We start from the raw sequence: 19,090 nt of genomic DNA, 5'->3' as shown, positions 1-19,090 counted from the left end.
TGTCGAAATGACAGAAGGTGAAACGCTTAGGCTGTGAGCATTGTGATGAAGGAGCAAGGACAATCTAGAGTTATCTGTACAAATAAATGGTGATATTCAACAATAATATCATAATATCAATATTGCACAGCTCTTCTGTGCAGCTGAAAACATCCAAAAAGTAAACTATTTCTTTACAGTTTATAATTTTTTTATCTTCTTACTTTTTTGTCCTTTTGTGCAAAATTGTCTCTGAAATCTACTTTCTCTTGTGTTTATTTACACCAGCTGTATTTGTGGAGGTAGTCAGTCTCCCCACACTATAATCTCATTGTACTTCATTAAGTTTATTGTAATATGGAGAACATTTATGCTCATACTGTGATTTTTGATGAGTTTTTAATTTAGTACTATCCTTTAAATTAAAATACTGTCGAGCTGAATTTTACAGTTACTAAATTACATAATAAATAAATGTTTTCTTTGCCCAAACAACAGACTGAATTTAAAGAGAACTTATGCAAAACTCGTCTTTTGCATCCTTCTGTGCTGCCATGTGGGTCACTACTGCCTTTATAACACTCCAAACGGGGGAAACGCCCATCTGTTTTCTGTCATTAGTTTTAGGAATTGTGTGACTAAAACAAGTAATTTCAAAAAGTCCTTGTTTACAACATCACAAACGGGAATTAGAATAGAACTACCTCTCACGTGTCTGCTACTGGAGGAGCAGCAGCTCTACTCTGAGACCCTCCCAAATATCAGAGTTTCTAAGCTAATAGCCACCTGAGTGAGGGATGAGGGGGCGTGGCCAGCTCCAGCTTGCTTTTTAAAGGAATAGGACCCTGAAACAGCTTATTCTGAAAATGTCAACAATAAAACAGCTAAAATATCTTCGTGTGAGTGGGACTTTATGCAAAGAACTTCATAAACATGATTTATATTGACCATAAAACTATTATAACTAAAGAAAACAGTCATAATATATCCCTTTTCTGTGAAAGCTACAATTAAAACAGAGCAAAGAAATATTATTGTGGTTTCTCAAACAAACACACACAGACACACACACACACACACATGCACGAGCACACACACACACACACACCATCCAAAGAGTAACACAGTTTATTAGGTGGAACAAATTGTTAATTCACACAAAAACAGGGACATAAGCATAAATACTGAGCTGTTTAAAAGGCATTCTCATGGTGGCGCCCTGGAGCTAGAACTTCCTCAGCAATTCCTTCTCCATCCCTTCTTTATCTTTGTTTTAATAAATACTTCCGTCCATCAATCTATGTCCACAGTGTAATACACATATGATTAAAACTTTTGTATTTTTGTTATATATATGTATATATATATTGTGGTTTAAAAAGAGAATGCTAAATACGATATTAATCTCTTATATTGTATATTACAGCATAACAATGTTGCTGTGCTGTCGTACTACTACGAGTGTTAGGCTTGATGAAAGGCTTTACTGGAATAGATCAAAGGAAAAAAATAATACAGCAGAGAAACACTACACTTGTTCTGTTTTCAGGCTTATCTGATCTGGCTCAAACACACACACACACACATATACACATAAAAAATTACACTCACTTACAGCTTAGATGGTATGGCTTTAAGTTGGTAACCAGTGTTTTCTTATGTCCACAGAAAAGGCATTGTACAAGGCGCCGTGTTTCTAGTGTGTGTTTAAGTGATGTGTGTGAATCTTAGCAGACAACAAAAGCAGACAGGAATCGTTTATCAGGAACCCTTCAGTGCCTCCTGAGGCAACACATACCAGCTACACACACACAATGCTGCACCCCAGCTCATAGTTTGGCCCTCTGCTTTGGTTGTTTAGGCTCAAGAAGATTGTTGGAGGAAGACACGAGGCTGATGAAAAGAGAAATCCAGAAATCTTAGCAACACCCTGGGAATTTAAATAGACCTGCTTGCTAGCCTAGCTTTAGATCAGCTCACAAAAAACTATGAATAGAACATTCCCTACAATTAAAGAGACTCAAGAGGTCAGAAGAGAAAGTTTCCCAACTTGTAAAAGTCAATCAAAAGAGGACTTCTTCTCACTCACTCACACACTCACACACAAACACAATTAGAAACTTTCTCTTTTACCATATATATTTAAAGTAACTGTGAATTTAGACATTTATCTAAAGTATAGACGGTGGTGTGTGGCAGCTGCTAAAGCTGTCCTACACAACATAACCAATTAAATTAGATAAACTCATTTCCCAGAACAATGATATTAGAGACATTTCCACCTTCATCTGAAGAAACCGTAGCACTGAGCAGGAGTTTGCCCACCCATCATCAGCCTGTATCCACATGTCCTGGTTCAGTTCTGTTAGAACTTACAAACTCTGCTGTTTTGTTTGGCCCTCAGGTGCTTTAGTGAATCACTCATTACGAAGTATGATTAAGTAGATATCATCTGTGCATGCGTGTGCGTGCGTGTGTGTGTGTGTGTGTGTGTGCACATGCGCGTGCATGTGCAAGACATCTCTTGCCTCCACAAGTCTGAAACTGATGTGTCACTTGATGGCCCTCGCTGACGGGTTACCAAGGGAACCAAGAATTCTGTGGTGCTTCACGGAGAAAAATCCCAGATAAGTGTGAAACAGACTCGCACAAACACAAGAGATGTAGGTGTGCACACTCAGAACATCCGAGAAACCCAACACATTACTCTGTTTAAGCAGCTGGAGAGCCGTTTAAAATCTAGAGCATATAATTATGAACTGTTGTTAGTGACAAATGTGCTCAAGTCACAACAGTTCAGCTTTAAATAACTATAAAAATAAAAATCTGCCTCTTTGGAGCAACAGATTTTACTAAACAACTTCAATTTATAAGAACATTTAGTACAAGAAAAAATATTACATCTAGTTAAGAAGACAGTGTTGCATTTTTAAAGTAAATATTTCCAACATAAAATGCAGAGCAGCATTCATGAATGAGTCCCAACACGTAGAAAAAGAACGAAGGGCAGAGGAGAACACTCCTGATACCGGAGTCACACCCTGCTCCTCCCAAAACACTCTCCTCTACCTCTGCTTTCCCTAATCACCATCTATCATTCAAACCTCGAGCATTTATTCAGATTTACTTAAGTTAATACTCTCAATCGTGTGCAATTTTTAAAAAGCTTTTAAAAAAAGGTCTCTCTCTCTCACACACACACACACACACACACACACACACACAGGTAACTCTCCTCAAGTCAGCCAAATGACATATTTTATATGAATCACTTCCTGGATGGACATGACCAACATTTAGTTTAGCTGACCCACCTTTATTTATCTAATTTGCCCACAAACAGTGAATGGCATGAACGAACACACACACACACACACACACACGCACACACACACTGACTGACAGGAAATGAAAACACACCCTCCAGTAGGGTGGAATCCTACTTTTTCCAGTTCATTTTTACCCATCCTCCCTTCTCCTATATCCAGAATAAATAATACATTAAACACTATTTGTTACTGATCATTTACATCCCCATTACAGTATATCTGTGTGAATAAGCAAATGTTTAATATACCTAAATAACTGCATGAACTTGTGCTGTTCTTATTACATCCACATGTAGTTGTGGAGATCGTTAAAATGAACACCACTATGCCTGGAATGTGTTTCCTCAGCATATTTTAACCTTTCGTTTTGATGATTTATCTGTACTCGTACTATGCATGTGCAGCAAGTGAGACTTCACATTGACTGGTGCCAAAAAGCACACGCCTCTCTGAACTGTTACGCGTACCAAGATGGTGACAGCTGGAGTAGATCAATGTCACTGTGATGGTTTCAGTCTCAGACTTGCATGCATGAGATGTAGAAATGTGCTTTTGCGTTTTAAACGGGAAAATGTGGAGCTGCCACAACCTAAAGGTGCTTAACGGTGTGCTGCCACCTGCTGGCTACATTTTATAATGTCAGTATGTACACGGTTTGGGGATTAGTTTGTTCTTGATGATTCTGGGGTATTCTTAAAAGAGCCCACTATATTTAGTCTATCATTAAAGCAAATCTCAAAGAAGCATCTGTCCCTAATAAGACAACTTTAATGAAATGAAGAAAGTATTAATATTTTATTATCTTTAGATCTGAATGGTTGGAGACAAATAAAACATCTTGGAGCAAATGGAAATAGTGAAATACTGGGCAATGTCAAATAAACTCTGAAACAAAGTTTATAATAAAAATATACAGTAAACTGATGTTTTTTTTTATTTGGATGCTGTTAATCTAATTTTATTTGTTTTAAGGGGTGATTTGTTGTTGTTGTTGTTTAAATAAACAAATGTAATTTAAAATATTTTTATTTTGCAAGACCATAAATACCATAACCCTGTTTTCCAGCTCAAACCATGTTCCTTAAAGATTAAAAACAAAATTTTAAATCTCTTTTTTAAAATCTTTCTACTTGTTCAACATATTAAATAATTGTTCCCATTCGAAGAACAATCATTTTATTTTCACTAACTATATCTTTAGCTGGTTAACACACAGTTTCTGTTAATAATCGTCCTCTCCTGGTAGTTTTGTGAGAATCTTCGCTCCGTCTGATGTAACGACCACCGTGTGCTCAAACTGAGCCGACCTGTCAGAGAAAATGTGGATTTTAGAAGGAATCAGTGAAAGTTTGAGTGAAAATAATTGGATATAAGAGCCAGTTTCTATTTAAAATCGTCAATATTCATTCTTACAAGATGTAACTGTCATGTACCTTTTATCATCGGCTGACACGGCGGTCCATTTGTCCTTTAAGATTCTGAACTCTGTCGACCCCTCCATTACTATAGGCTCTAACAGAATAGCATTAACATATCAAAAATATCCTTTAAGAACAAATAAAATCTGCAGGACAAAACGTACCTATGGTGAAAGCCATCCCCTCATCCATGGTTATGTCATTGTCGTTAGCTGCAAATAAAAATAATTTACTCTTGACAAATATGTGGCTTGTGATTCAATTTCAACTCAAATGTCATCCAGAAAACAACCTAATCTGCTTTTTAATTTATTCCAGCATATCCAACACAAACTACTAAGTCTCTTCCATAAAAATTACATTTCTTTATTGGCTGCCATGGTTGACTAGTTTGTGAGAACAAAAGCTCCGTACTGCCAGTTAACTTCATGGAACTAATCAGTGAGTTTTAGCCACACAGACAGGTTCTTGCATGTGTGTTTTGCTCTGACACAGGAATTTACTGCACCCTCTTCTCCAGATCCAGCTTACCGTGGTGCCAAATCTCAGGATGGCAGTGGAAATAGGAGCCTATCCCGTGACCAATAAAGTATGGACACACTTGAAAGCCATTGGTCTGAGCTATTTCACTGTGAATCGTACAGTGAAAAAGGGTTCAGATAACAGTCACATGATCAAGCATTAGAGTTGTGCATTGATTATGACTTAATACCTGATGGTGTTTCCAATAACACAGAGCTGTGCACCTGGTTTGCACACAGCAATGGCCTCGTCTCTGCAGCGCCTCGCCGTCTCCACCAATCGCTGCCCAACCTCATCCACCTCACCAATCAAGAAGGTTTCTGAGGTGTCACCATGGTAACCATCCAAATACACCTGTCATAATTAGACAGAAGTAATCGAAGCATTATTGGTGCTAAATTTAATTAAATACTCATGATATAAATGTTTTTAAAGAATTAAACAAACTCACGGTGACATCGATGTTGATGATGTCACCATCTTCAAGTTTGCGGCTGCAGAACACAAGTATGAAGAAGTACTACTACCTCCAACATTATTTTAATCATTTGAACTTTTTAGATATTTTAAATATTTAGAAAATGTAATTGAATTTAACAGCTGAGTCTAGACTGAAAGCTAGAGATTGATAATAACAAAGAGGTACATTACCTGTCAGGTATGCCGTGACACACCACATTGTTCACAGATGTACAGACAGACTTGGGGAAGCCTCCATATCTGAGGGGGGAGGGGTATGCATTGTGCTTTATCGTTTCCTGGTGCACAATGAAGTCTATTTCATCTGTTGTCATACCAACCTAAAAAAGAACAATTAATAGTTGATCTGTGTATTCTGACTGATGACACAGAATCTTTAAAAAGACATGTGCATGTTGTTCTTACTTTCAGACTGCGTCCAGCTAACAGCAGTACATGTCTAGCCAGCTGACACGCTCTTGCAAGGCTTTCAATCTGCTCTTGGTTTTTGATCTCGATGTAGTCTGGCCATTCTGGGACCAGTCCAGTGCCAATGTAGTCTGGCTGAACGATGTGCTTCAATCATGAAAAGGATAGGATGTTATTTAGGTTTGGAATTTGACACATAAGGCTGTTCTCCACTGAGAGGAGATAAAGGTCATCCTTTTAAATTGACACTAAGTTGTATTTAATTTTGACAAACTTTTACAATTTTGTTTTCAAGAAAATTGTCCAAGAGCATGTTCCTGTCACGGGTCCTAGATCCATTCTGATTGCATTCTTAATGAGAACATTGCTTTATTATTTCACCCAGAACATATGTTCTGTCCTGTGAGCTCCTAAAATGAATTATATTTTTATGCAAAGATATACCTTGGGTACTGGGTAGGCAGGCCGAACAGTAGCCGGACGAACTATACTGTGTGGACTTTTCCACCTTCTCCAGAAGAAGCGACGATGTTGTTCACAAAAAAGGTCCGAGGAGGGACTACAGCTTCGCAGACAAGAAATTCTCTGCAGGAAACGGCTCAGTCCTAGAGAAAACCACCACCACTCTTCATTAATAAAAGGTTTACGACCATGCTTTTCTACTTTTAAGTGTAAAAATCTGAAATTTACACTAATCTGAGCTCGTTTCACCTTCTTTTATTCTGTCTATTGAAGAGGCATGTGAAAGATTCATGAATAAATCAACAGCAAAACACAAGCTCGTGGACGCAGGTGGTAGCTTTACTAGCTAGCAAGAACGCCGACAAATTATTTTTAGATCTATTAAATATATCAGCTAAAGACATAATGCATCAGGTTGCTACAAACAAACTGGCGAGTCTTCGATGATGCTTTCTGACAGACTGACAAGAACCTGACTGCAGTACCTGTTTTGGCTGCAAACTCTCCACAGAATCGAGCCGCTACAGTAGACGCCATTAATGTTTTGTTGTGGTCACGTGAGTCAGTAGCAGTGGGTCACGTGACGCAGATTGGCCCGGTTGGAGGCTAAAGATCTCAAGCATAAATGTATATAAATGTGTATATATATACATGTATATATATATATATATATATATATATATATATATATATATATATATATATATATATATATATATATATTATACATACATATAAAACACTGCTCAGTGTTTAAGTCTGACATAATATTTTTATGAAGATGTTATTAGTGAACTTAAAAATACATTTTAATTAAATTCTGCAACAGCACCAGGCTGCCCGTGGATGTGCCTGACTTTAAATATAGGCCGATACGATATATAAAAAACTGTAAATATCAGACGACCGATATGTTGATCTGTCCCGTGATGACCTGAAAAAAATTGGAAAATGTCTTGATTTCTATTGGATCTTACAAAAAAACAGCACCTGTTACAAACAGTGAGACATAAGACTGAGTAGTACTCGCACATTGTCATTTATCTGTTACTGTTTGGCTGCAAAAAACGTGCAGTATCCAAATCATCGACATACATAGAGATCCAAATATACACACTGATTTGCAGACTAAGCTTCCAGACTGATGTGGTAAGCAGCAGCCTCTTTCAGTGGCTGGACAATCTTTTCTTACAGCTTGGCTCCTTTGGTGTATACTTTCATTTCTCTCCTGAACCTGTTCATGAATTATTTATCCTGGTCCCTATGGGGGTAAATCTATCCAACAGCCAATAACTTCTTTCCTCCTTTATCGAGAATGTTTTACAAAAACCCAGAAAGGATATTTATTACAGTCTGTTTCTTTTGTGTTCACAGAAATGTGTGGTGTGTACATTGTTTCTTTATAAAATGAGTTGCTCTAGAACCTGGTGCAGACTATTATCATGTTTCTTTCTTTTTTTAAATGCATGACAAAGTCTTTTCTGCATTTTTTTCCTCATTCGTTTATTTTATTTTATACAAGTAACTGAATGGTCTACATGAGTAAATGATAGAATAATTATTCATGTTTTCTTTATCATGCTTTATGCTTTTATTACATTTAAAGATTGTTTTCATTTTATGCTTAAGGATTTCACCATTTGATGCTTAAACAGTTGCTGTATTGCAAAGTCCCCTCATGAGACTTTAAGGGTGTTAAAATCTGACCTAATGTGACCCAAGGATGACCTGAGGAAATCTGCTGATCTGTCAATTGCTGACTCGTGCAACTGCTTGCTACTCATCGTGTGATTAGACACTGAAAGTTCTTCGTGTAATAATGAACGCTCTTTGTGTGAAACTTGTAACAATTAAAAACTGAGAGCTGTGTTTCCCCCTCCCTTCAGAATCAGCTCTCAGGCGTGTAACTAGGAAGCTCCCAGCTTGTAATAAATAGAGATGCTCGGATTCCAAAAGCCAGAATGGTTTGGAGGAACTGTCAGCTCAGTGGAGACTGAGTTGGTGTGGTCTTATTCCATTCTCCTCGAGCTTAAAACAGAATTCTGACTTTTGTGTCTCTTTCCTTGTGTTGTGTTGTTATATGGTGTCTTAGGTGCTTAAACCTGACATTATTTTGGTCCTTCGAGAGCCGGATTCCAACATATTCAACGATTCAAGGCCACCAGGTGATGTCCAGGAAAGACTGTGGCCACAGCAGGACCATTAGGTGAGAGTCCTTGAGACCCTTTTCGGGACTGGGCGTTGCCCTGTCCTCTGGAATCCGCAAATTGAAGGAACTCCGAAGGAGAGAGGCACAGAAGGTGGATGGCGGAGTCCTGCAAATCCGTAAGTTTGTCTCACTTTAACAGTGTGACTGAGTGAAAAAGCCCTGTGGGATTCTGGACCCTACACAGGCACTAAAAAGTCCTAAAGTTAGGGGACGGATCCCTGAGAATAATCCGTGTTAAAAGAGGCCTTTAAACTGTGTGACTGGATATTGAATTACCACTAGGTAATACAGTATCATATAAAAACAGTGATAATTTGAACAACCCTTGTGGATGCAGAGGTAAGAGTTCTCCTCCTGAAATACGGTGGAAGCGAGAACTACCACAACGGAACTTGGCTCAATCTCACTGAAAACCAGTGTTTAGAACCCCTATGGGTTAACCCCGCGCTGGTCCAAAACTTTAAAATGCTTATAGAGAAAATTACTAAATTTTTCATAGTAGGAGCCTTTCTAGCGATTGTAATTACAACAATCCTCATTAGCCTAAAATACGCAGGATATTTGAAAGTACAAAAAACAGACATAAATCCAGATGGTAAAAGCAGCGGTAGATATATTCCTTAATGACTGGGAACGCGACGGACGGACCACTAAAATAAGGTTAACTATCTGCGAAAATCCTGTTGATACACACGAGATATTATTGAGAGAGATCTATGAGATTTTGAACCCAAATTTAGACCCAGCAGAAGTCATAATATGGCAGCATAGACTTTATCTGTCTGATCTTCTTTCAGCTGGAACTATGATCATCCAGATGGTACAAGAATATCTGAACTAACAGATATAACCCCGGCTATTTGATTTAAAAACATAAACCCCTTTGAAGCAAACACAACAATTCCTTGCATGTTGCAAAATTATTTTCTGGCATAAAATTAAAGTGACGTTAACCTAATAAATCTGTAATTTGAAAGAAACTAAATAAATAACAGTAAAAATAGCAAGAAAATTAAGAATAAGTAACAAAAAATGGGGAAAGGTTCTAGTAAATTCAAGAACCTGAAATGCCAAGACTGGAAGTTTGTTAAACTTAAAGATCCAACCAAATTACAGCATTTGGAGAAGTGGGTCACAAAATATGGTTTTGAAGGCAGACTTAGCTCAAACAAATGTTTAAAATTAAACGAAACAATTGCAGAAAAGTGCAAACATGATAAACGGAAAACGGAAAAGCAGGGCTATTCAGATTTAGAATGGTGGGAAAAAGTGAGCAAAAGTAGAGAGGAAGGACTTCACACTCTGAATGATAAAATGAAAGAACAATCAGGCGTGGACACATCCATGTGGGATTCAATGTTCAACATGTTTGGAAAGTATCGCACGCTGGTGTCTTCAGTGTTGGTGTCCTTAGCTGTGTTCGCAGCCATTCTGACTCTGTGTGGGTGCTGCTGCATTCCATGCCTCCGAGCCCAGATAACGAGACTAATAAACGTAGCCATTGCCCCATCATCTGGACTGATGGCGCAGGAGTTTCCCCTGTTCGTCGTACCAGACCCCGAAGACCTGGGAGAAGAGGACGAAGCCCAGGAGTATCATGTTGAGATGCTGTTTGGTTCTGATCTGTGAGTGAATAAAGGCATGCCACGTGACTCTGCCTTCCAGTTGATCTAGTCATTTAGTTTGGTTTTTAATAATAAGTTGATTTAGTCTTGTAGTTAGATTTTTTAATAATAAAGTTTTAAAACATTCCTCTTGTATTAGCTATTTTCCTTCTGAGTGTAAATGATACTGTCGTTCGAAAATGACCTAGTTACCGGAAATCTGAAAAGAAGTGTTTTTCGAGTGATATGAAAATAAATGGCATCAATCATGATAAACAGGGAGGAGATGATAGAATAATTATTCATGTTTTCCTTATCAAGCTTTATGCTTTTATTACATTTAAAGATTGTTTTCATTTGTCATGTTTTATGCTTAATGATTTCACCATATGATGCTTAAACAGTATATTGTAAAGTAACAATTAAAAACTGAGAGCTGTGTTTTCCCCCTCCCTTCAGAATCAGCTCTCAGGCGTGTAACTAGGGAGCTCCCAGCTTGTAATAAATAGAGATGCTCGGATTCCAAAGGCCAGAATGGTTTGGAGGAACTGTCAGCTCAGTGGAGACTGGGTTGGTGTGGCCTTATTCCATTCTCCTCAAGCTTAAAACAGAATTCTGACTTTTGTGTCTCTTTCCTTGTGTTGTGTTGTTATATGGTGTCCTAGGTGCTTAAACCTGACAGTAAACTTAAAAATCTTAAATAAATTTGTTTATTTTTTGTATGTTTTTTCAAAATGCACATGCAGACTCACTCCACGGTATTTCCTCAATTGCTATAGTAAATCTTGACTTTGCAAAAGACCTCACCACTATTTTTAGACAAAGTTACTCAACACAGGCCATGATAGGCAGGCAGTGAAAATCCTGTAGTAGGCCAAAGTCATATCAGTGTAAACAAATAATGCAGATATCACTTAGGGCCAGTTAACCAAGGTCAGTGAGATAAGCATTCATCCACTGAGTCAACAAAAGATTAGAGAGGGAGTACTAATACAGAAATGACTAATTTGGCAAGAATAATTAGATTTAAAATGAATTACAAGTTATAAACAGTGTGAGGATGAGGTGGCACATGTATCAATGATCTGTAGAATACTTGATGTGAATTAAGGTCTCAGATTAAAACTGTAGCTTTCAGATTGAAGGAGTAGTACCATCTGAGCTACAGCTGCATTTTAAAACCAGCTGGGGAGGATGCATTTGAATAAATAGGAATAAATATAACTCAGTAAGTGAGATTTGTTGAACACCAATGTCAACAAGATCCTAGAACCAACACTCGCAGCGTTACTGGCAGTAAAACTCTGAATGTTTGCATCTATTTGGGCTTAGAATGTGGTGTATAATTAGCATCAGTGACAGTAAATCCGTATTAATCCGCAGCCTCTTGTGCGCTTCACACCTTATCTGGAGATAGTGTAATGTTTACATTAGTTCCAGATGTAAATGAGTACTGCTGTTTAAAGAATGGGTCACGGGTACCTTTAAAAGTCAGAAATCTTCCAGCTGAACTGTTTTTTCAGTTCTGTTCTGTTGTTTATTTTTGTTTGTTAGCTGAAAGGGAGGGAGCGCTGTTCGGCTTCCTTCAGACCTGGGACTGTGAGGTGCGTCCTTAGCTCTCAGCTCGCCCACTGCGCGTGACGTCAGACCAGCATGGCGGTCAAGGTGACTTGGGCATCGCTCTCGTAGCGATTTTAAGACTCTTTCTTTATCGTGTGTGCATATTTTCTCTCGGTAACCTTGTGTTGGAGTGACTGAAAGCTAGAATTTCTGCTCCTGTCCGGGTAGGGTGTCTCGGATGCGGAGCGCTCCACCGCAGTAGCATCACCGGGCTAACTGCCGCCCAGCTGGCCTTGATGAGACATCCACAACCTCGAAGTTAGCAAGAACATGCTAGGAATGTGTCAGACTGCTAACTCAGCGGTGATTCAGTCACCTTCATTGGCCGCAGAAATTTAATCATTTCGCGTCTGTTGTGATGTTTTTGCTTATATTCTCTCGTTTTGTTGTCGAAGTAAAGCGTAAACTCAGTGGGTTGTTCTGCTAGCTTGCTACCTGGTTTGAACTCGTATGTTACAGTTATTGGTTCGTTTTCTGGTTAGCTGCTTTGTTGTCACATTTCAGTTATGTGTCTATTGTTTATTTGAGGAACGTAGTACGCCTTGATCAAGTAAACCCGGATCGTGTCAGCTGCTTCGGCAAACAAGCTGTCATTGTCAGTGTCAAAGAGGTCAGCGTGTTTCTACTGTTTGTTTTTAGGTGCAATCCACCAGACGCGGGGACCCAAATGAGCTCAAAGCTATTTTCCAAAAGGTAAACGTACTCAGGTTTTACTTTCTCAAAAATTTTAGCACGAATTGAATGGTTTTGCATTGATCTATTTAGTGTACACCTCACAGTGTTGATGTAATATTGAGGTAATTCTCTTTTAATTGCTATTTTCACTTGAAGGGATTCATTACTTCGCCAGAAATGGAGGAGGGTGGGATCTTTTCACACACTGCATGACTTGGAGCTTTGATGGCCACCAAACAGATCACCAGATTCTTATTTTGAAAGTTTAGAGCTCCAGTTTCTAGCTAGAAATGGAACAGACCATTCAATGTCACACAGTTCTAGTGTCACAGTTAAAGAAAGCATCAGCTGCATACCAGAGGCCAAAGAGCTGATCTGCTGCTGATGTGATCGTTTCCACTGAGAGGCAGTAGTCGCTCTGTTTACCTATGCCTTTGTTGACATCTGCATGATGAGTATGTGACTGACTGACATATAGGTCAGCTGACATTCACAGATCAGAAAACTGACCAGCTTGAGCCCAAAACATCAGTGCGAGTGTGAGCTGGTGTCGTTTTGACTCGCTGCGGTTAAATAAAACCCTAACGAACTAACTCAGCTGTACAACAGGAAGAAACACGATTAGGCATCACAAGCAGTAACGGCTACATGGTGTCAATAGCTGCTAACAAGTTACTTTAGTCTGACCTGTAATACATGTTTTCTTTTAATACATCAAAATGGTAAAGTTTTAGTACATAGAAGCAGGAGAAATACTTAGTGGTATTTTAATTTGAAGGGATATTCTACTGCTGACATTTTAGTACCGTCATGTACCACAGATTTGCTTGTAACCAGGGGTCACACATTACTGGTTACTGCTCTTTAAAGGATTATGAAGAAAGATTGAGTTAATTCTGTGTGTGACTCATTGGGATGACTTGCAGAAACATTTAAGGAAAGAGCTGAGCTCTGCTAGGGGCACCTTTCAGTGGATTCTCCGATGGTGTTGACTTTCTTTAACGTTTCCTTCCCTCAGTACGCCAGTGTGGTGGACAAAGATGGAGAGAGGTTTATGACCCCAGGGGACTTTGTCCAACAGTACCTGGGACTACAGACGCAGATTCACCACAACCCCAAAACTGTTCAACTCCTTGCTGCCGTAGCGGACACCACGAAGGACGGGTTTGTGTCGGCACACTCGCCGAACACACACACACACACACACACACACACACACACACACACACACACACACACACACTGACTCTCCGCTTATCATTAGTAATCAAGTTAATGAGCCATTTCAGTTCAGTAGGCTTCATCATAGCTACCTAAAGATAAGATAAGGCTCTTTATGACTTTAGCGCTCATGCTTTCACACACACACACACACACACACACACACACACACACACACACGCACACACACAGTTTAAAAACCAAATTATTTTTTGTTTTTCATTAGAAGATAATTTGCTCATTTTATGCAGAAATATTTAAGGAGCTGTTTATGCAGCGAAATGTTCCCTTGGTACATAGAAAAGGCTTTCTTTGTGTGTCTGGTGATGCCATGTGACCTAGTTCTTGCCTCAAATTATTAGATGTTTTCTATGCCAAGTTAAATGATTAACGGTTCTCTTGTTTCACCTGCTCACAAATGCAGGTTGATCTCATTCCAGGAGTTTCTTGCATTTGAATCGGTTTTGTGTGCGCCCGACGCCCTCTTCATTGTGGCCTTCCAGCTGTTTGACAAGACTGGAACCGGCACCGTTTCCTTCGGTATGAGCTGATTGTAAACCATGGTGTGGAAAAATTAGTTTTTATTTTACGTGACCTGAAATGGTGTTGGGTTTGGATCATACACTTAACATCTGTCTGCTTTTCTTCATGGCACAAACTCAGTTATGAGATTTTTCTAAGTTAAGGCTTTTGCCGCTGGATCAGATATATTATTTGTTGGCTGCAGAGAATGTGCGAGACATCTTCAGCCAGACCACGGTTCACCACCACATCCCCTTTAACTGGAATTGTGAGTTCATCCATCTGCACTTTGGGAACGACGGCAAGAAACAGCTTAGCTACCTTGAGTTCACTCAGTTCCTGCAGGTGCGACGTTTCCTTTTTTTAGTATTCAGTTTGTCTCCCGTTTCCGTCTTGAGTCCTGTCGACATGTTCCAGTTGTTTTTCCGCCCAGCCTTGTGGCTCTGTGTTTGTCAGGAGCTGCAGTTGGAACATGCGCGCCAGGCGTTTGCCCAGAAGGACAAAGAGAAGAATGGGGTCATCTCTGCTCTGGACTTCAGTGACATTATGGCTACCATCAGACACCACATGCTCACACCTTTTGTGGAGGAGAATCTTGTCTCAGTGAGTGTTGATGTAATCACCGGTGAATTAATGCTCTTTGGATTTAATTAAATCTGCTTACTCATTAAAGACCAGAGCTCCTTTTCTGATTGGGTCGGTGCTGCTTTCTTTTTACTGTTATTATTTTTTCTCTCAGGCTGCAGGAGGCAGCACTGCTCACATGGTCAGCTTCTCTTACTTCAACGCCTTCAATGCTCTCCTGAACAACATGGAGATGATCCGTAAGATCTACAGCACGCTGGCCGGCACACGGAGGGACACGCTCGTGACCAAAGGTGCACACACACTGATTTTATTCTACATGTCTCCTTTACCTGGAGTGTTACTCCGCTCATTCTATGCTGCTGTTGTTTTATTGAGGTCGTATTTGTATCTCTCTTTGCAGAGGAGTTTGTTCATGCTGCCAACAAGTTTGGTCAGATCACTCCGATGGAAATCGACATCTTGTACCAGTTGTCAGGCCTGCACTCTCCCTCTGGGTAAGAACTGCTTTTGATTCAAACTCTGTGACAGGACATGATGAATTCAGATGATTAAACATCCAAACATGGAGTTTATTGAAGAACATTTTAGATGGATATTGTTGTTTTTTTTTTTTATTCAGGCGCCTGAACCTGGCTGACATTGAAAGGATAGCTCCACTAGAGGAAGGAAGTCTGCCCTATAATCTAGCTGAAACCCAGAAACACGTGAGTTCTTGTTTTTAAATTATACCTAAATTAACAGATGAAGTGGCGTTTTACTGCATCATCAGGAGGATCTTGGTAAAATCTCCATGTTCACGTTCATGTTTCTCCACCAGACCCAGGCGGACGGTTCCAGGCCCATTTGGCTCCAAGTAGCAGAATCGGCGTACAGGTTCACTCTGGGCTCCATTGCTGGAGGTCGATCATCTTTTGACACATTACAGTCCAATAGCGTTTTGTATGCACTGAAATTATTCTGACCTTTTGTACGTCTCTTGCAGCCACCGGTGCCACAGCAGTATATCCCATCGACTTAGTGAAGACTCGAATGCAGAACCAAAGGTCCACAGGATCCTTTGTTGGAGAGCTGATGTACAAGAACAGCTTTGACTGTGCAAAGAAGGTGCTTCGCTACGAAGGCTTCTTCGGTTTCTACAGAGGTCGGCGAAGCTCTAAGTTACTGTTTAAATTCACAACTGTTATTTGTTTAGTTAATAAAGGTAGCTTAATCACACTTATCGGGCCACGTTATGTGTAAACTACACATAACAGCGCTGTTGCCCCTCCTTAGCTTTCATGTTATCAGTTTATTTCTTTTATTCACTTCTTATTCTCTTGTTTGTTCAACACTAGTGGTTTTTTCACCTGTTTCTCACTTTTTCCTGTGATGCAGGTCTGGTTCCTCAGCTGATTGGTGTGGCACCTGAGAAAGCTATCAAACTCACAGTAAGTTCCTGTTTCAGTTAGCATTCCTTTAAATTTACACCGTTTAAATATGAAGCCGCAGCTGTTATGGGGATTTATTTAGAAAGGAAATCTCTTTTGATAGATCAGAATAGCCGATAAACAATGAATCTGTAAATAAACTGCATTAAAGCTTTATGTTGGGTGAGCTCCACAAGTCTGAGCTGATTGTTCATCATGTGACTGTCTCCCACAGGTGAATGACTTTGTTAGAGATAAATTCACCAACAACAACGATAACACGATTCCTCTATTTGCTGAGATTTTGGCTGGTGGTTGTGTAAGTACCAGGTCTCACGCTGCTCATAAGCAATCATAACGTGCTAGAACAGTTAGTTTCCATTCATTTGTTTATAGTTTAAACAAACATAATTAATTTATCCCACTTCGTGTTTGAACTCAGGCCGGAGGCTCCCAGGTCATTTTCACCAACCCTCTGGAAATTGTGAAGATTCGGCTGCAGGTAGCAGGTGAGATCACCACCGGACCTCGGGTCAGTGCTCTCAGCGTTGTCCGTGACCTCGGCTTCTTCGGGTTGTACAAGGTAACGCACGATGCTGTAAAACTACATTTTCACACTCCGTCTTCTCATCATCTTGTCTTTAATGTCTCCGTCCAGGGGGCCAAAGCTTGCTTCCTAAGGGACATTCCCTTCTCAGCCATCTACTTCCCCGCATACGCCCACATTAAAACTCAGCTAACTGATGAGCAAGGCAGACTAGGACCACTTCAGCTCCTCACTGCTGGAGCGATCGCAGGTAATTTTAAAGACTGACTCACAAGAAGCAGTTGGTGGATACATGTCGTTTAACTCCGCTATGTGCGTTACAAAAAATGCTACATGAGAGAAAATGTCATAAATTGTGTGAAGTGCTTCTAATCAGTCAGTCTGGAGAGGCAGGGAGGATTCATGAAAGATGAACTGAGCTGTTCAGATTGAGGCTGAATTTCTGTGATTCGAGACAAATTCACACTCGGAAACGCGTGCATCTGGGTACTCAAGGCCGTGCAGAAATTCTCTCCAAACTCAGCATTTGACACAGTCTCTTCCAAATGAAGGCAGAAAAAGTTCTGAACTTGTTTGCCAGGTATCCCCGCGGCGTCCCTTGTCACGCCTGCTGATGTCATCAAGACCCGTCTTCAAGTTGCAGCAAGAGCAGGACAGACAACCTACTCGGGAGTCGTTGACTGTTTCAGAAAGATTTTGAGAGAAGAAGGCTTCAGGGCTTTGTGGAAAGGAGCTGGAGGTGTGTTTGAATTTTTAAACATTTAGTACACACACACACACACACACTTAACAGGAATTATATTTTCTTTTTTCTAGCTCGTATGTGCCGATCCTCCCCACAGTTTGGTGTGACTCTGGTGACTTATGAACTCCTGCAGCGGTGGTTCTATGTTGATTTCGGTGGACAGTAAGTTCTTTAAATTAACTACATATATTTTATGTGTTTGGTTTATTAGGTAACACTATAAGATGCTGCTATGCTAGTGCGGTTAGTGATAACTCCTGTCCTCTCTGAAGTCGTCCAGCAGGATCTGAACCAACACCCAAGTCTCGCATCTCAGAGCTTCCTCCCATCAATGCAGACCACGTTGGAGGCTACCGCCTGGCAGCAGCTACGTTTGCCGGGGTGGAGAACAAATTTGGCCTCCATCTTCCTAAATTCAAGTCCTCTGGCGTGGTTTCCATCCATCCTTCAGAGGCAGCCAAACCAGCTCAGGCGCCTTAAACGTCAGCAACTCCATATCATTTCTCCATCACCAGGAGCCAGACACATAGATGAACACAAGCAAAGCAGAGCTGATACACAACTTGACATACACACACCAGGGACCATTAATGTAGGAACAAACACCACCAGCCTGTTACTCTTCTGAGTGAAGGTATGCTCCGGTGGTCGCTGGCCAGCTGCAGGCGTGGACGCCTCCCAGCAGCTTCAGGAACGGAGCGCTGACTGTGTTGCATCTTCAGTGGCTGTGTGCTCCTGGGAACTCCATTCTTGTTTTTCTCTTGAGCATTTGTGTAAAACTGAACCTCGGGCACTCCGTTTTCCATGAATAGATTGATTTGTTTTGTTATCTTCTCTCTGATACTCTTTGAGTAGGACTTCTCTTATTGGGCCATGGGCATAAAGTTAATCGATTGATCTGCACAGCATGTGGGGCTCTCCTCACTGCACCTCCTCGGACAGGAGGCTATATACTGTACATACTGTAAAACAGTAATGAGGAAATGTTACATCATTACAGTACCTGTAATGTTCTGGCAATGTGGGGCCTTTGGTCCTGGTCTCTGAGAATCACTCTTACTGATGTACAGAGCAAGAATCACGAGCAAAGAATTAGATATTAATAAATTAAATGTATCTCAATTTAGTCATTGTATTTTAATTAAATAAATCATTCATATTGTCTTAATTTTACAAGGATTTTTGGAGGGTTTTTATTTCAATGAAAAAGTGCAGCCTTTCATTTTTCAGCAGAGTACAGTACGATTTCAGAAAAGCAGTCCTGGTATGGAACATCAAATAAGGTCATTTTACTTTAAATATTAACAAGTTTGATGAGGCTGAAGGAAAAAACTGATCCAGCTTCAGTGAAGTTT

The 19,090-nt window shown here is 40.0% G+C and overlaps 2 protein-coding genes across 5 annotated transcripts; one reads left to right on the top strand and one right to left on the bottom strand.

The window, feature by feature from the left end:
• Window positions 1-4,318: 4,318 nt before the first annotated feature.
• metap1d (methionyl aminopeptidase type 1D (mitochondrial)) lies at window positions 4,319-7,165 on the bottom strand. 2 transcript variants are annotated; one of them, XM_015957178.3, is made up of 10 exons: window positions 7,084-7,165; window positions 6,581-6,741; window positions 6,134-6,283; window positions 5,900-6,048; window positions 5,700-5,742; window positions 5,439-5,602; window positions 5,258-5,355; window positions 4,891-4,938; window positions 4,742-4,820; window positions 4,319-4,615 (listed from the first exon to the last, which is right to left on the bottom strand). In XM_015957178.3, the coding sequence occupies exons 1-10, from the start codon at window positions 7,133-7,135 to the stop codon at window positions 4,531-4,533; spliced, it is 1,029 nt and encodes a 342-aa protein (XP_015812664.1). In that variant the 5' UTR covers window positions 7,136-7,165; the 3' UTR covers window positions 4,319-4,530. The 2 variants fall into 2 exon arrangements, with proteins under 2 accessions (XP_015812664.1, XP_054595170.1); XM_054739195.2 differs by having other exon boundaries at window positions 4,742-4,811.
• Window positions 7,166-11,880: 4,715 nt separating this feature from the next.
• Window positions 11,881-18,911, top strand: LOC107384108 (electrogenic aspartate/glutamate antiporter SLC25A12, mitochondrial). Of its 3 annotated transcripts, none has more exons than XM_015957171.3 (18): window positions 11,881-12,076; window positions 12,671-12,724; window positions 13,725-13,870; window positions 14,352-14,467; window positions 14,655-14,794; window positions 14,906-15,052; window positions 15,189-15,327; window positions 15,438-15,531; window positions 15,657-15,741; window positions 15,855-15,936; window positions 16,020-16,178; window positions 16,412-16,464; window positions 16,679-16,762; window positions 16,886-17,026; window positions 17,102-17,240; window positions 17,571-17,729; window positions 17,807-17,897; window positions 18,008-18,911. In XM_015957171.3, the coding sequence occupies exons 1-18, from the start codon at window positions 12,065-12,067 to the stop codon at window positions 18,213-18,215; spliced, it is 2,049 nt and encodes a 682-aa protein (XP_015812657.1). In that variant the 5' UTR covers window positions 11,881-12,064; the 3' UTR covers window positions 18,216-18,911. The 3 variants fall into 3 exon arrangements, with proteins under 3 accessions (XP_015812657.1, XP_015812658.1, XP_015812656.1); XM_015957172.3 differs by lacking the exon at window positions 11,881-12,076 and adding an exon at window positions 12,179-12,289; XM_015957170.3 differs by lacking the exon at window positions 11,881-12,076 and adding an exon at window positions 12,287-12,334.
• Window positions 18,912-19,090: the final 179 nt, after the last annotated feature.

Source organism: Nothobranchius furzeri, chromosome 11 (assembly GCF_043380555.1).
Source record: "Nothobranchius furzeri strain GRZ-AD chromosome 11, NfurGRZ-RIMD1, whole genome shotgun sequence".
NCBI lineage: Eukaryota > Metazoa > Chordata > Actinopteri > Cyprinodontiformes > Nothobranchiidae > Nothobranchius > Nothobranchius furzeri.
The sequence above is the reverse complement of the archived record's forward strand: the minus strand, read 5'-3'. Positions and strand labels throughout refer to the sequence as shown.

Excerpts from the sequence above, each read along its gene's own strand:
- metap1d (XM_015957178.3), bottom strand. The coding sequence starts at position 7,135 with ATGGCGTCTACTGTAGCGGCTCGATTCTGTGGAGAGTTTGCAGCCAAA. Across the intron at positions 5,743-5,899 it reads TGTCACGGCATACCTGACAG|CCGCAAACTTGAAGATGGTG; the intron begins GTAATGTACCTC and ends TGTGTTCTGCAG. Across the intron at positions 4,616-4,741 it reads GTGTCAGCCGATGATAAAAG|GTCGGCTCAGTTTGAGCACA; the intron begins GTACATGACAGT and ends TTTCTCTGACAG.
- LOC107384108 (XM_015957170.3), top strand. The coding sequence starts at position 12,302 with ATGCTAGGAATGTGTCAGACTGCTAACTCAGCG. Across the intron at positions 14,795-14,905 it reads AGTTCACTCAGTTCCTGCAG|GAGCTGCAGTTGGAACATGC; the intron begins GTGCGACGTTTC and ends TGTGTTTGTCAG. Across the intron at positions 16,179-16,411 it reads CTTCTTCGGTTTCTACAGAG|GTCTGGTTCCTCAGCTGATT; the intron begins GTCGGCGAAGCT and ends CCTGTGATGCAG.